General features: G+C 39.6%; 1 protein-coding gene across 4 annotated transcripts in view; it reads left to right on the top strand.

Moving 5' to 3' along the window:
- The window catches only part of slx4ip (SLX4 interacting protein), a 141,825-nt gene extending 126,353 nt beyond the window's left edge, over positions 1 to 15,472 (top strand). For all 4 annotated transcript variants that reach the window (XM_063056154.1, XM_063056155.1, XM_063056156.1 and 1 more), the window contains 2 exons: positions 5,993 to 6,099; positions 14,299 to 15,472. In XM_063056154.1, the coding sequence (XP_062912224.1) occupies positions 5,993 to 6,099; positions 14,299 to 15,151 (960 nt within the window). In that variant the 3' untranslated portion in view covers positions 15,152 to 15,472. The remainder of the gene's footprint in view (positions 1 to 5,992; positions 6,100 to 14,298) is intronic.
- Positions 15,473 to 16,946: the final 1,474 nt, after the last annotated feature.

Genomic DNA, 16,946 nt, shown 5'->3' with positions numbered 1-16,946 from the left:
CTAGGAATGTTACATTGATGAAGCTCCCATTAGTAGTTGCTATACATCAGAAATGCAGTATGGTGTCTTTATTCCTTAGGATTTCAGATAGTCTGATTTGGCACTAATGCTGCCATTTTAGAGCTCAACTTTCTTGGCAATACTTTCCCTTAATTCGATAATGAAACTTATTTAAGCAGTAAAGACTTATTCCTTGTTTCACTGAACTTACTCCCTCCCATCCACAACACTGTATCCATCTCAGTCAGAGCAGTGCAAGCTAATGTTGCCCTGATATGGTCTGATTTTATCCAGGTTGAAGCTGGGTATATTTCGAGAATCTCATTATTTAGATCCAGACTGTGCAAGGAAGATAATGGACTCTCCATTCGAAGACAATTAACCATATTACATTCACTTACCAAAGATCAAGCAAGCGAGAACTTGGGCTTCCCAATGATGCTGACCACCTCATTATGAGATCTAATATTTAGCACATTGCCATATTTTTATCGCTTGCAACTTGCTGCATGTTGACTACTTTGCACCAAAGCCAAAAGAGATTCCATTCTCTTTGCATTCAACTGGTGTTCAATCAAAGGCGGGGAATTGTGCAGGTAAAATAACAGGCATTTACCTGTACGATTCTCTAGGCTTCGTCACACACCAAGTGAATGATAAGGGAGTTGAATCCCTTTGGATTTGGTACACAAGAGTCGATGTGTGTGTAGTTATTAATACCATTGTTCTATGGCAGTTCATTGTGTCAGCTGCACTGGAACAGCCATGTCATTCCTTATTTGCTAATGGTGTGACAAATTAGAGCAGTGTGCATCCCATGCATACATAGAGGTTGATACATTGAGTACTGTGTGGTATGCAAACCATTGGGATGCTTTCCTTGCGTACACTGCTAGTTCTGCAAATATGCATAGTGAACATTATGATTCACGGTGATCTCTACAAACTACAAAATCATGCTAGTTAGATGGTCCTTAACATGCCTTGCTTAAGGACACGCCTCACCCAAGGCTCGAACTAACGACCTTCAAATCACTAGATGAATGCCTTAACTACTTGGCCATGCACCAACACAAAATACATGTACGTCACCATATACTATCCAGAGATTAATTTTCTTACAGGCATTCACAGTAGAGCAAAGAAATTCAATAGGATCAATGTCAGACTGACAAAGAACCAGTGTGCCGCAGAAGATAAACTGTGCAAGTGCAAAATAAATAAATTTTACTGAGAACGTGAGTTGTAGAGTCCCTGAAAGTGAGTCCATAGGTTGTGTAATCAGTTCAGTGTTGAGGTGAGTTATCCACGCTGATTCAGGAGGGTAATAACTCATGATTTTAGGGTAATAACTGTTCCTGTGTGTGATCAGGGAGCGGGAAGAGGAGGAGGTAGTGCAGGTGTTGAACCATCTTTCTGCCTTTTTCAGCTCCAGAAGTGTGTGAACAGCCACTTGAAGTAATTTAAGATTGTTTATTATCATTTTTTAGTTACGGAAGTGTAAAGGAGGTCATATTGATTGTTACTCTGGATCCAATGCAGCATAAAAAAGTACAATAAAAATACAAAATAAAATATTTACTATTAATTATGTTATTTATCTATTAAACATGATTAATCTTAAATTAACTCCCTATAAGAGGAAAATCTTGCCTGACAAATCTCTTGGAATACTTTGAGGAAATAACAGGCAGAAGAGACAAAAGATAGTCAGTGGATGTTACTTATTTGGATTTTCAGAAGGCCTTTGACAAGGTGCCACACATGAGACTGCTTAACAAGGAAAATGCCCATGATATTACAGGAAAGATACTAGCATGCCTAAAGGATTGGCTAACTGGCAGGAGGCAAAGAGTGGGAATAAAAGGGGCCTTTTCTGGTTGGCTGCCAGTGACTAGTGGTATGTCGCCAAAGTCAGTGTCGGAACAGCTTCTTTTCATGTTATATGTCACTGATTTGGATGAAGGAATTGATAGCTTTGGGGCCACGTTTGTAAACGATATGAAGATAGGTGGAGGCACAGGTAGTGCTGAGGAAGCAGAGTGTCTGCAGGAGACCTTAGATCGATTTGGGGAATGGGCAGATGGAATATAGTGTAGAGAAGTGCATGGTCATGCACTTTAGCAGAAGGAATAAAGGTGTGGACTATTTTCCAAATGAGGAAAAAATTCAAAAATCAGAGGTACAAAGGGATTTGGGAATCCTCATGCAGGATTCCCTAAATGTTAATTTGCAGTTTAAATCAATGATAAGGAAGGCAAATGCAATGTTAGCATTCATTTCAAGAGGACGAGAATACAAAAGCAAAGATACAAAAGCTTTATAAGACATTGATCAGACCATATTTGGAGTAATGTGAGCAGTATTGGTCCAGAGGAGGTTCACAAGAATGATCCAGGAATGAAAGGATTAACTTATGAGGAGCTCAATGGCTCTGGGCCTGTACTCGCTGGAGTTCAGAAGAATGAGGGGGTATCATTAAAACTTATCGAATATTGAAAGGCCTAGAAAGAGTAGTTGTCGAGAGGATGTTTCTTATAGTGGGGAGTCTAGGACCAGAGGGCACAGCTCAGAATTTAAGTATGTCCATTTAGAACAAAGATGAGGGAATTTTTCTTTGGAAAAATCTGTGGAATTCATTGCCACAGTCACCTGTGCAGGCCAAGTCATTGGATATATTGAAAGCAGAAGATGATAGATTCTTGATTAATCAGGGTGTCAAAGGTTACGGGGAGAAGATAGAAGAATGGGGTTGAGAGGGATAATAAACCAGCCATCATGGTATTTCAGGTCAGACTGGATGAGCTAAATAGCCAAATTCTGCTCCTACCTCTTATTTATCTACAATGAAAAAGTAAAATTCACCATAAAATAAATGCCTTTAAACAAATTTAAGAATGCAATTATGTCTTTTCGCTTTTAAGCATAAACTATATCATATAGGGCATTCATTTAATTTCTTTTAGCAATGCTGCCATACTTTATACGTTGTTTTCCTAGCAGCCTCATCATTTCTACTGCAAGTTCAGTAAGTACTAATGGAGGAGACTGTTGATGTCGTTGGAGACTGAACTCCAGTGATTCTAGCCTGGTAGACCTTGTTTCAAATTGCAGTGCCGTGGCATGGGCAGCAATAACATAGGTTGACCATTGAATTGGTTGATAGACTGATGGCAGTCAACAAAAACATCAACAAAGTAGCTAAGATATGATTTTGTGTTTCTCAGAGATTGACTACTGGCATTGGACTCCACAGTTAACTCCTCACAGTACCTTTTCAATTGTGCATCTGGAAGGCCTCCTGTTGACACAGGACATCACTCCTAATGTCTGCCGGTTGTTCCTAGGATATATGTGCGGACTCAGGAAACCAATCCTCTCTTGAGTTCAGTTATTTGCATTGGTCCCCAGTCTGATTCATTTCCTGTATGATTGCAGTTACCTGCTGCACCCATAGTGCACTTCCCCTTTAAGAGACATATGCTAAGTTTAACTAATGCTGGCAAGTTATAATTTTCAGTTTCCTTGTGAAGCCTGCAGTCAATCAACTGTTTATGCTGACTGCATGCGGAAATCATTGTAATGAGCATGTAGCTGGCATATTGCCTACAATGCAATCAATGGACATTGGTTGGTAGCATCTAGTCAGCTTCATGCCTGTTCTCAAGTATCCAATTTAGACGTCAGTATGTTGATAGTTTCGTAGCATATGCTAAGCCCAATCACGCATTATATTGTTGAGATCATGCAGGTCCTGAAAAGTTGTTAAGAAATATTTTCATAGTGATGGAGTAAGGAGGTAGCCTAATATGGAATCCAGTGGAAGCTAGAAATCATGGTGCTGAGCTGACTGTGTGACTGAATTGAGACCTTTTACCACTAGGGCATATTCTATTCTACTAGTCAGGAACATTTTGATATGCTCAGTAGGCCTAAATATTTCATGCTTTCCCAACTGGATCCTACATAAGTGAAGTCAGAATTGATCTGAATTACTTCTGAATGGACCTAGCCTGGCAGCACGAAGTTTCTCCTAGTTGTTTACTGATTGCTCATTTGGTTATTATCCGTTTCCAAGAGCATATATGATGTGGTTGATGTTCGAAATGGGAATCCCAAGTTGATGTATTTGCATGCTGTTATTAGATGGGCATTGATACTGAGTTTATGTTATCTGGAAAATCAGGATAGCAAAGATGCATACATCGGGATTATCTTTATTGAATATAGCTTGGCATTCAACACTATCATCCTCTCAAAACTAATCAATAAGTTTCAAGACCTCAACGTCAATACCTCCTTTTGCAATTGGATCCTTAATTTGCTCCCTTGCAGACTCCAGTCTGTTCAAATTGGCAACATCTCCTCCACAGTCTTCCTCAGGACTGGTGCACCACGAGGCTGTGCTTAGTCCCCTGCTCTACTCACTTTATACTAACGAGTGTGAGGTTAAGCACAGCTCCAATGCTTTGAGATTGCAGACTTATCACTGGTGTTGGCTGAATCAATGGTGGTGACGAATCAGCATATAGAAAGGAATTTGAAAATGTGGCTGAATGGTGCCACAACAGCAACCTCACACTTAAGGTCAGCAAGACCAAGAGCTGATTATTGACTTCAGGAGGAAGAAACCCGAGCTCCATGAGCCAGTCCTCGTCAGAGGATCAGAGGTGGAGAAGGTCAGCAGCTTTAAATTCCACCATGTTATCATTTCAGAGGATCTGTACTGGGCCCAGCACATAAGTGCAATTATGAAGAAAACACAACACCAGTGCCCTTGAATGGAAATGCCGACTAAATGTAGTGGATATGGCCAGTCCCTCTTTACCATTGAGCACATCTGCATAGAGCGCTATCACAGGAAATCGGTATCCTTCATCAGAGACCCCTCCATCCAGGCCAAGCTCTCTTCTTGCTGCTGTCTTCAAGAAGGTGGTACAGGAGGCTCAGTACCCATACACTGGGTTCATGAACAGTTATTGCCCCTCAACCATCAGGCTCTTGAATCACAGGGGCTAACTTCACTCACCCTGTCACTGAACTATTCCCACAACCTGTGGACTCGCTTTCAAGGACTCTTCATCTCATGTTCTCAATACTCATTATTTGTTTATTTATCTTTCTCTTTTGTATTTGCAGAGTTTGTTGTCTTTTGCACATTGGTTGTTTGTTTGCCCTTTGGGGTGTGTCTTTCATTGATTCTGTTACGTTTGGATATACTGTGTATAGCCGCAAGAAAATAATTCTCAGGTTTGTCTATAGTGACATATATGTACTTTGATAATAAATTTGCTTTGAACTTTGATGTACCTAACTGTGCCTCACCCACACTTAGTATGTTTACTTAATGTAAACAGCAATTGTAGGTGAAATTTGAGATAATGCAGCTTAGTAAAAATAATTGTTTTTGTATTGAAAGCAAAATCAATTATTCTTATCAAGATGTATTATTGCACTATTAATTTTTTTTACTCTGTGTCTAGCAATAAACTTAAATTCTTTGAAGATAATGGAAATGTGAAAATTGGGATCAGCTGGATTTTTGTAGTGGATCAGCTCAAGCTGTGGTATGGCATGCAGCCAAATAAAATTGATTTGGTAGAATGCAGCCAGTTCACTCTGATGCCAACATTCAAGATTTTTAATTATCTTTTTTTAAAAAAGGCACAATGTAACAAATGTGTAGATGGAATATATCCCACTCCAGTAATCATATCAAAGTGAGTGTTGCAGGAGCAGTTAATTTTTTTTACATTAGTTTGACCATCCCTTTTGTCAATAAAAGTATCCATGATATGACCTCAGATGTCTTGTCCATACCTGACCTGGAAGTGCTAATGCTGATTGTAGGTGACTTATGAAAAGTGCTTCATTTCCTTGATGATGCTATGGATATTTGGATATTGCACAGTGTGATAAACAATTGTTTTGTAGTTGGTGTCGTTTCTATCAGTTTGTGTATTTTTTTAGTGAAATGCTTTTTTTTTGATAGATTACCAAACATGGAGCTTCAGAATATTTTACTGGTAAATCAGAAATGAAAGAGCCTTGCAATGTCTCTGTCACAGTTGAGAAGAAGAAAGAAGCTTTGAAGCAAATGTATGTATTACTATTGGATGTAAAATAACAAGGCCAACAGTTTGGTCCTTTACTCAAAGGAAATGTTGAATTATGCAGTTGTTGAAGTGAAGCATAAATTGTTTATTTTAGAATTTGTGCAAATAAGCCAGCATTTTCTGCTCAGTTGAACGAATAAACTCTTCTCGAGCTTCAGGCCGGGTACAGGTAACGATTATAACTGACATTTTGATGACAAACTCTGCCATCTTCTTCAGGGATGAAAGCACTAGATCCTTTTTTTAAACCCAGTTGAATTCCATTCATTTGAAAATACTGTTTTGCTAATTATTGTTAGAGATCTAGTTTTATCTTTCTTGGCAAGTATATCAGGTCTTACATTATTTTGATCAATAGTTATTGCAGTTCTGTTTTCTTTCCTGATACCAAAGACAGAGAATGTTTTTCTATATGCCATTTTGCATTTTTAATATTAATGTGTATTGAGCTGTAACTTTTTCATTCAGATAATCTCATCACCTTTCGATCCTTTGAGAGTTATTGTTTGAAATACAACATCTTGAACTTTATGATGCTTTAACGAAATGCTTCATATTTCTCAACATTTCGTTCAGCACATTTATCTGCATTTCACTCAGACAGAACTGAAGTCAAATTTAATTTTACTGACAGCAGGAGTGACAGAACACAATTCTAAATTAGTATCTCTCCTCTGCATATTCATTTACTGTTTGACAAATTACAGTACACACTAAGGTCGAAGTATTCCACTACCATGAAAGCTCTTGGAGAGTAACAGCAGTATTATACTCTATTTCCAATTTCACTTGTGTTTAATGTTGTATTGACCAGAAAATGCTTCACCTCCCTCACGCCCTTTAAGATTCTCAAAGCTCACCATTTTGAGTACCACTCCTAATATTTCCTCAATTAGATTGGCATCTAATTGATTACCTGGGGGAAGCAACAGTGGTCGAGCCTCTGACAGAATCTGGCCTTGTGGCTCAGAAGGGTAGGGAAAGGAAGAGGTTAGCAGCAGTGATAAGGGACTCTATAGTTAGGGGGTCAGACAGGCCATTCTATGGATGCAGGAAAGAAAAATGGATGGTAGTTTGCCTCCCAGGTGCCAGGGTCCAGGATGTTTCTGATCGCATCTCCGATATCCTGAAGTGGGAAGGTGAATAGCCAGAGGTCATGGTACATACAGTGGCATGCAAAAGTCTGGGCATCCCTGGTCAAACTTTCTGTCACTGTTAATAGCTAAGCGAGTAAAAGATGAACTGATTTCCAAAAGGCATAAAGTTAAAGATGACACATTTCTTTAATATTTTAAGCAAGAAACTTTTTTATTTCCATCTTTTACAGTTTCAAAATAACAAAAAAGGAAAAGGGCCTGAAGCAAATGTTTGGGCACCCTGCATGGCCAGTACATAGTAACACCTCCTTTGGCAAGTATCACAGCTTGTAAATGCTTTTTGTAGCCAGCTAAGAGTCTTTCAATTCTCGTTTGGGGGGTTTTCACCCATTCTTCCTTGCAAAAGGCTTCTAGTTCTGTGAGATTCTCGGGCCGTCTCGCAGGTCTATCCACAGATTCTTGATGATGTTTAGGTCAGGGGACTGAGAGGGCCATGGCAAAACCTTCAGCTTGTTCCTCTTGAGGTAGTCCATTGTGGATTTTGAGGTGTGTTTAGGATCATTATCCTGTTGTGGAAGCCATCCTCTTTTCATCTTCGGCTTTTTTACAGACGGTGTGATGTTTGCTTCCAGAATTTGCTGGTATTTAATTGAATTCATTCTTCCCTCTACCAGTAAATGTTCCCCGTGCCACTGGCTACAACACAAGCCCAAAGCATGATCGATCCACCCCCGTGCTTAACTGTTGGAGAGGGGTTCTTTTCATGAAACTCTGCACCTTTTTTCTCTAAACATTGCGGCCAAAAATTTCTATTCAAAAGGTTCAAAGGAACATCTAAACAAGCCTGATGCATTTTGGAAACAAGTCCTGTGGACTGATGAAGTTAAAATAGAACTTTTTGGCCGCAATAAGCAAAGGTATGTTTGGAGAAAAAAGGGTGCAGAATTTCATGAAAAGAACACCTCTCCAACTGTTAAGCACGGGGGTGGATCGATCATGCTTTGGGCTTGTGTTGCAGCCAGTGGCACGGGGAACATTTACTGGTAGAGGGAAGAATGAATTCAATTAAATACCAGCAAATTCTGGAAGCAAACATCACATTGTCTGTAACAAAGCCGAAGATGAAAAGAGGATGGCTTCTACAACAGGATAATGATCCTAAACATACCTCAAAATCTACAATGGACTACCTCAAGAGGCGCAAGCTGAAGGTTTTGCCATGGCCCTCACAGTCCCCCGACCTAAACATAATCGAAAATCTGTGGATAGACCTCAAAAGAGCAGTGCATGCAAGACCACCCAAGAATCTCACAGAACTAGAAGGCTTTTGCAAGGAAAATGGGCAAAAATCCCCTAAACAAGAATTGGAAGACTCTTAACTGGCTACAAAGAATGTTTACAAGCTGTGATACTTGCCAAAGGGAGTGTTACTAAGTACTGCCATGCAGGGTGCCCAAACTTTTGCTTCGGGCCCTTTTCCTTTTTTGTTATTTTGAAACTGTAAAAGATGGAAATAAAAAAGTTTTCTTGCTTAAAATATTAAAGAAATGTGTCATCTTTAACTTTATGCCTTTTGGAAATCAGTTCATCTTTTACTCGCTTAGCCATTCACAGTAACAGTAATTTTGACCAGCGGTGCCCAAACTTTTGCATGCCACTGTACTGGTACCAACGACATAAGTAGGAAAGGGGAGGAGGTCCTGAAAACAGACTACAGGGAGATAGGAAAGAAGCTGAGAAGTAGGACCTCAAAGATGGTAATCTTGGGATTACTGCCTGTGCCATGAGACAGTGAGTATAGGAATAGAGTGAGGTGGAGGATAAATGCGTGGCTGAGGGATTGGTGCATGAGGCAGGGATTCAGATTTCTGGATCATTGGGACCTCTTTTGGGGCAGGCATGACCTGTACAAAAAGGATGGGTTGCACTTGAATCTGAGGGGGACCAATATCCTGGCAGGGAGGTTTGCTAAGGCTGTTGTGGAGAGTTTAAACTAGAATTGCTGAGGGATGGAAGCCAAACTGAAGAGATGGAGGAAGGGGTGGTTGGCTCACAAAAAGAGAAAGCTTGTAGGCAGTGTGACAGGGAGAATAGGCAAGTGATAGAGAAAGGATATGCTCAGACTGATGGTTTGAGATGTGTCTATTTTAATGCAAGAAGCATCATTAACAAAGTGGATGAGCTTAGAGCGTGGAGCAGTGCTTGGAGCTATGATGTTGTGGCCATTACAGAGACTTGGATGACTCAAGTTCAGGAATAGTTACTTTGAGGACCAGGCTTTAGATGTTTCAGAAAGGACAGGGAGGGAAGCAAAAGAGGTGGGGCATGGTATTGCTGATCAGAGATGGAACACGGCTGCAGAAAAGGAGGAAGTCATGGCAGGATTGTCTATTGAGTCTCTTGGGTGGAAATTAGGAACAGTAAGGGGTCAATAACTCCACTGGGTGCTTTTTATACACCACCCAGTATTAACAGGGACATTGAGGAACAGATAAGGAGACAGATTCTGGAAAGGAGTAATAATAACAGGGTTCTTGTGGTGGGAGATTTTAATTTCCCAAATATTGATTAGCATCTTCCTAGCCCGAGGAGTTTAGATAGGGTAGAGTTGGTTAGGTGTGTTCAGGAAGATTTCCTGACACAATAAGCCTACAAGAGGAGAGGCTGTACTTGATCTGGTATTGGGAAATGAACCTGGTCAGGTGTCAGGTCTCTCAGTGGGAGAGCATTTTGGAGATGGTGATCACAATTCTATCTGCTTTACCATAGCATTGGAGAGGGATGGGAACAGACAAGTTAGGAAAGTGTTTAATTGGAGTAAGAGGAAATAAGAAGCTAGCAACCAGGATCTTGGAAGCATAAATTGGGAACAGCTGTTCTCAGGGAAATGTATGGCAGAAATGTGGCAAATGTTCAGGGGATATTTGTGTGGAGTATGCTCCAATGAGACAGGGAAAAGATGGTAGGGTACAAGAACCGTGGTGTACAAAGGCTATTGAAAATCTAGTCAAGAAGAAAAGAAGAACTTACGAAAGGTTCATAAAACTAGGTAATGATAGAGATCTAGAAAATTTTCAGGCCAGCAGGAAGGAGTTTAAGAATGAAATTAGGAGAGCTAGAAGGGGCCATGAGAAGGCCTTGGTGAGCAGGATTAAGGAAACCCCCAAGACATTCTACAAGTATGTGAAGAGCAAGAGGCTAGGACGTGACAGAATAGGACCAATCAAGTGCGACATTGGAAAAGTGTGTATGGAACTGGAGGAGATAGTGGGGGTACTTAATGAATACTTTGCTTCAGTATTGATTGCGGAAAAGGATCTTGGTGGGCGTAGGGATGACTTACAGCGGACTGAAAAGCCTGAGCATATAGACATTAAGAAAGAGGATGTGCTGGAGCTTTCACAAAGTATCAAGTTGGATAAGTCACTGGGACTGAACGAGATATACCCCAGGCTACTGTGGGAGGGGAAGGAGGAGATGGCCAGAGGATCAGCAATGATTTTTGCATCATCAATGGGGACAGGAGAGGTTCCAGAGGATTGGAGGGTGTAGATGTTGTTCCCCTATTGAAGAAAGGGAGTAGAGGTAGCCCAGGAAATTATAGACTAGTGAGTCTTACTTCAGTGGTTGGTAAGTTGATGGAAAAGGTGGAGAGGCAAGACTTATGAACAATTGGAGAGGCATAATATGATTAGGAATAGTCATCATGGCTTTGAGGATGTGACTAAACACATTGATGAAGGTAGAACAGTAGATGTAGTGTATATGGATATTAGCAAAGTATTTGATAAGGAACCCCATGCAAGGCTTACTGAGAAGGTACGGAGGCATAGGATTACAGCAGGACATCGATAGGATGCAAAACTGGGCTGAGAAGTGGCAGATGGAGTTCAACCCAGATAAGTGTGAGGTGCTTCAATTTGGTAGGTCAAATATGATGGCAAAATATAGTATTAATGGTAAGACTCTTGGCAGGGTAGAGGATCAGAGGGACCTTGGGGTCTGAATCCATAGGACACTCAAAGCTGCTGTACAGGTTGACTGTGTGGTTATGAAGGCATACGGTGCATTGGCCTTCATCAACCATGGTATTGAGTTTAAGAGCCGAGAGAGAGTGTTACAACTTTATAGAACCTTGGTCAAACCCCATTTGGAGTACTGTGCTCAGTTCTGGTCACCTCACTACAGGAAGGAAGTGTAAATTGTAGAAAGGATGTAGAGGAGATTTACAAGGATGTTGCCTGGATTGGGGAGCATGCCCTATGAGTCAACTTGGCCTTGTCTCCTTGGAGCGACAGAGGATGAGAGGTGACCTGAGAAAGGTAAATAAGATGATGAGAGGCATTGATCATGTGGATAGCAGAGAAAGATTTTTCCCAGAGCTGAAATGGCTAACATGAGAGGGCACAGTTTTAAGGTGCTTGGAAGTAGGTACAGTGGAGATGTCGGGGGTAAGTTTTTTACACAGAGGGTGGTGAGTGCGTGGAATGGGCTGCTGGTGACAGTGGTGGAGGCGGATATGATAGGGTCTTTTAAGAGACTCCTGGATAGGTACATAGAGCTTAGAAAAATAGAGGGCTATGGGTAAGCCTAGTAATTTCTAAAGTAAGTACATATTCGGCACAGCATTGTGAGCCGAAGGGCCTGTATTGTGCTTTAGGTTTTCTATGTTTCATCCATTTTTAAATTTTATTCAGAGTATTTCCCAGATTACAAAATTCCTTATATCCTGTTGCCACCCTCCTTGTTCCATATTTTATTTTATTTTAGAGATACCATGTGGATTAGGCCCTTCTGACCCTTCAAACCACAACTGCCCAGCAACCCACCCAATAACCCTAATCTAATCACGGGACAATTTACAATGACCAGATAACCTGCCCAGTACGTAGTTGGACTATGGGAGGAAACCAGAGGACAAGGAGAAAACCCACGCATTCCATGGGGAGGACATACAGATACTCCTTACAGAGGACAACAAGACTGAACTCGGAACTCTGACATCCCGAGCTGTAATAGGATCGTGCTAACCGCACATGGTCATCTAGACTATGGATAACTATAAAATTTATATATATTCATTGAATCAGTGATTTCTTTAAACCATAGGTTGCCATCATTGAGGTTATTTTGGCTATACTCCCAGATGTGAGTGGGGAAAAAAGCTATAAATCATTTAATATCTAGATTACTCTGACCAATGATTAATTAAGTATTTTGGGACTTTTGGTTGTTTTTTTTTGTGGAAAGAATTTGAAAGTTAGAGTTGATTTAAAGTGTTTGTGGTTTAGAAATTTTATTCCAGTCTGAATTTGCTGGTACAAAATTGGAATTTATACATAATCAAGCCTTAAATCTTACAGAAGGATAGAAGGCTGTTCGTAAACCTCTGCTTGGCATGGATCTCGATCTATACTTGGAAAGTTCAATGCAAGTACCTATAAAGGCATGTGTAGAAAAAGAGCTATTTCCATTTATGATCACAAGAAAGTTCTATTGCCTGATTTCCAAATGGCAAATAGCTCACTTTTAGAATATCTTGCATTCAAAAGAATACTTACAGTAAAACACTAAATTTGTAACAGTTTCATACACAAGGATCATAAACTTGACAATAGACAAAGTTATCAAATCTGCTAAGTAGTATCCAGCAGGTTGGAGGAACAACACCTTACATTCCGTCTGGGTAGCTTCCAACCTGATGGCATGAGCATTGACTTCTCAAACTTCTGCTAATGCCCCACCTCCCCCTCGTACCCCATCCGTTATTTATTTATATACACACATTCTTTTTCTCCCTCTGTCCCTCTGACTATACTCCTTGCCCATCCTCTGGGCTCCCCCTCACTTTTCCTTCTCCCTGGGCCTCCTGTCCCATGATCCTCTCATATCCCTTTTGCCAATCACCTGTCCAGCTCTTGGCTCCATTCCTCCCCCTCCTGTCTTCTCCTATCATTATGGATCTCCCCCTCCCCCTCCCACTTTCAAATTTCTTACTAGCTCTTCCTTCAGTTAGTCCTGACGAAGGGTCTCAGCCCAAAACGTCGACTGTACCTCTTACTAGAGATGCTGCCTGCCCTGCTGTGTTCACCAGCAACTTTTGTATGTGTTACCTATCACCTCAATTATTTCTGGCCTAATATCAACATATTAATATACAATTTCTTGAATTTCACATGAAGTGGCATAATAAGTAAAGCAAAAACAATAAGTTGCCTTTTTATTCCATTAAATTGAACTGATAGGTGAGGTGCAACACAGAAGATATACCCAACTTTTCCCTGTGGTTGTGGAGCTTTGAGCTCCCTAGCTCCTGATCTCAGGGACTTGAGCTGAAGATCTTTCTATTGTTCTTCCATTGCATTCTGTAATTTTTCTTCCAAGGCTTTTCAATTATCTTGGTTAATTTTTCTCCCAGCTGCATACCTTTTACTTTTGTTGCTCCTTTGTAAAGTGTCTTAGGGCATTTTCTCTGTTAAGGGCATAAATATTTGTTATTGAAATACTATTCATCAATAAGTGTGTGAAGCAGTGTGTTAAAACTTGTCATTGCTTGAAAGGCTCATCTGAAGTAGATGAGCCAGGAAATCGGCTTGTCCCATGGATGACTACACAATGCTGTGCACATATATCAGGATTTCTGGTTTTATTAGAATCAAGCTTGGTCACTTCTCTATGGGAGCATAGGTTTCCAATAGAAATATTTCAGGATTTTTATATGCTTGACTTTCTGCTTATTCCACTGAAGGAAGAAACATAGTCATTCTTAAAGAAAAGTATCAGTTTGAGCAGGCAGTATGTTACAGGAAGCATTCTTTTTGGCTTATTTCAGAATTAACCTTTTTCTTATTAACTCTACAAACTGTACTTCCTGCTTTTGCTTTTGTGCTTAATATAAAGTTTATGTGAATTCAGGGTTAGTTTTCTCAGCTGGAAACATCTGAAGTTCTTGCAAGAGAGAATTAAGATTGACATATATTTTGGAGGGGGACATTTTACATACAGAATGCTTCAATCCATATTCATAAGTACTGGCCAGTTATAAACCTCTTCATTCATACTGGATTTTTTGTTTTTGTTCCCAGTGTTAAAAAGAGTTGCTGCACAAAGATGGAAAACTGTAACAAAGCTGACTCTAGTGATTTCTTAATAAAAGCTCAACTTGGTGTAACAGAAGATGAACAGAATGTAGCTCAACCTGTTGCAGGTTTCAACCATGAGATTCAGGATATAAATACTGGTAGAAGAGAAGATTGTATGAACTCAGTTCAAAGCAAGTTATTGCTTCCTGCAATAAAACTGGAAAAATACATTAACAAGAGGCAGCCAGCTCAACAGAACTGCCAACAACCTCAATCTATTGAACAGCTGAAGGCAGGTTTGAAAAGCATTGCAGCCGACAGTGAGTCAGCACTGCAGGGTCTCAACCAAAATGAAGCAAATGAAAAAGTACACACTAAGCGCAGGAGAGTCTCCTCTCAAAATGGAGCTAATAGTGCTGTGAAGATCATTTCTGGAGAGAGGCCTGCAACCCCTATTGAAGTTACAATGGAGATGAACTCTCCTGAGTCCTTAAGAAAGCCAATGAAGAAAAAGACACTAGTAAAACATAATTCCCATTCTGAAAGGTCAGTCAAAGGTAAACCAGACTGCTTTGTCCACACCAGCAGAGATGCAGATGGATACTTGTTTTCTACAGGTAATTCTCCCCAAGACTTCTGCCATGTAAGTAAGCATAAAAAGAGAAGATTAACAGTACAGAATAATTCAACAAAAAAGTCAGAGGTGACACCTTCAAGTCCTTCTGGTTTTAAGTCTCAGAATTCTGACACAATATTGATAAAGGGCGAATCAGAGAAAGAAAATATGCCAAGAAAATCAAGAATTCAAAGACTAAGGAGAGCTGGAATTTTCAAGAATGACAATATTTCTGTGTGATAGTTTCTAGTGTTTGACAGTTAGTGTTCATATGCTACAGACATAACTAAAGTTGTGCATCTACATTATTTTGTAAAAGCACATTATTCTGAGGTTTAACATTTAGTCTAATAATAAAGTCAAGTGTGGATAAGTTACTCATCTTTAATTTAGCCCAATCTTCTTTTGATAGTCTTGATTAGTGAAAGGAGGTTATTATTGGCATCCAGAGCACTGTCAAATTTGATTCTAGTCCTATTAATATTAGATTGGCTTCAGTGTATGTATTATAATATTTTAAAATTTTAAGATTTATTCTTTGCTATATTATTTAGCATATAATTGCCATTTCAAGATTGTTTCAACTTGTATTTCACAATAAAAGTTTGATTACATCTGCAAACTGTTTCCTAGTTCTGTCGTTTGGCTTTCACTTTCAGAAAATCAGGGGTATCAATATTTAATTATCACTGCTCATTCTTAAAGCCATGGAGGTTTGATAAAATCATTGTGTATTCTATCATGTTATCAAATTAACAAGTTAATGTTTAAATAAGTAATATGTAAGGCATTAATTGAGGGTAACTAAAGTCATAAAGGCACAAAACATTCACCACTAAGAACTAGCTTTTTCCTTCCATTTTCTGTTATATACACATTACTAAGTAAAGACTTTACACACATTAATAAGTGCCACACCTGCCACATATGAAGGGTACCAAAAAGGGTAAGAAATCCTATTCATATTTTGATGCTAAAATAGTAGAATCAAATAATTCTGGTATAAATCACAGTTCCTATTTATGTAAGAGGTAGTTGCAAAAGAAAGCATAATTATAAATCTGATGATCATGTTAAGCTTGGAAAATTGTAGAAAAAATTGGCATTATTCCTGGAATAGTTTTGACAAAACCTACTTTGTTTTGTTTCCAATGGTAAATTGTTTTGTTTTCAAATTAAACCTTTCAACATGTACATTTTTATTTTGTGTAAATGCAGAGAGTTTGATGCTGATGCTGGTTACAGATTAGAAAAGTGTTTTGTTTGCCAACAATAAGTATATTTAATCTACCTTTAACATGGAAGGATGTATTAGAACAGCTTACTGAAACTTTGGTCAAAAAGGTAACCTCAGAGAGGTTAAGGAAGATATTTAAAAGCTTGGGAACCAAGTAGTCAAGGCAGTTATTAATGATTGATTCAGTTGGGAATGTTAGGACAGAATTATACGTGGAAATCTGATGTGGCTGGTATCTGAGGCATTGGCAATGAGATTTTAGGATTTGACGACATAACAGAGATAAAGAACAGTGAGGCATGAAAAGATTTGGCAATAACAATGTCAAAATTGACTCACTGCCAGACCTGTTTATAATCCTGGGCTTTGAGCATAGTGCTGATGGGTAAACAATACACAGTAGAAGTTAGAGGAAATGGAGTAATGAAGAAGCTCGGGTTTATGGAAGGTGGGAGATAGCAGCAGAGCACTGAGAGAGTTTGGTTTAGAGATAACAAAGCCAGAAGTTAGAGTTCCACAGGAGGTAAATTACATCAGAAGAAAATGAGATATTGATAAACAAAAGAGGTGGCTGAAAATCCAGAGTAACATGTACAAAACTCAGCAGGTTAGGAAGCATCAGTGAAGAGTAAAAACAGTCGACATTTTGGGCCAAGTCCTTTCATTAGGACTGGAAAGGAAGGAGAAAGAAGCCAGAATTTTTAAAAAAAAGGTGAGGGAAGGGGATGGAGTACAAACTAGGAGGTGATAGGTGAAGCCAGGTGGTGGGGAAGGAGTGATGAAGTAAGAAGCTAGAGG

Source organism: Mobula hypostoma, chromosome 8 (assembly GCF_963921235.1).
Source record: "Mobula hypostoma chromosome 8, sMobHyp1.1, whole genome shotgun sequence".
In the NCBI taxonomy this organism is placed as follows: Eukaryota; Metazoa; Chordata; class Chondrichthyes; order Myliobatiformes; family Myliobatidae; genus Mobula; species Mobula hypostoma.
The sequence above is the reverse complement of the archived record's forward strand: the minus strand, read 5'-3'. Positions and strand labels throughout refer to the sequence as shown.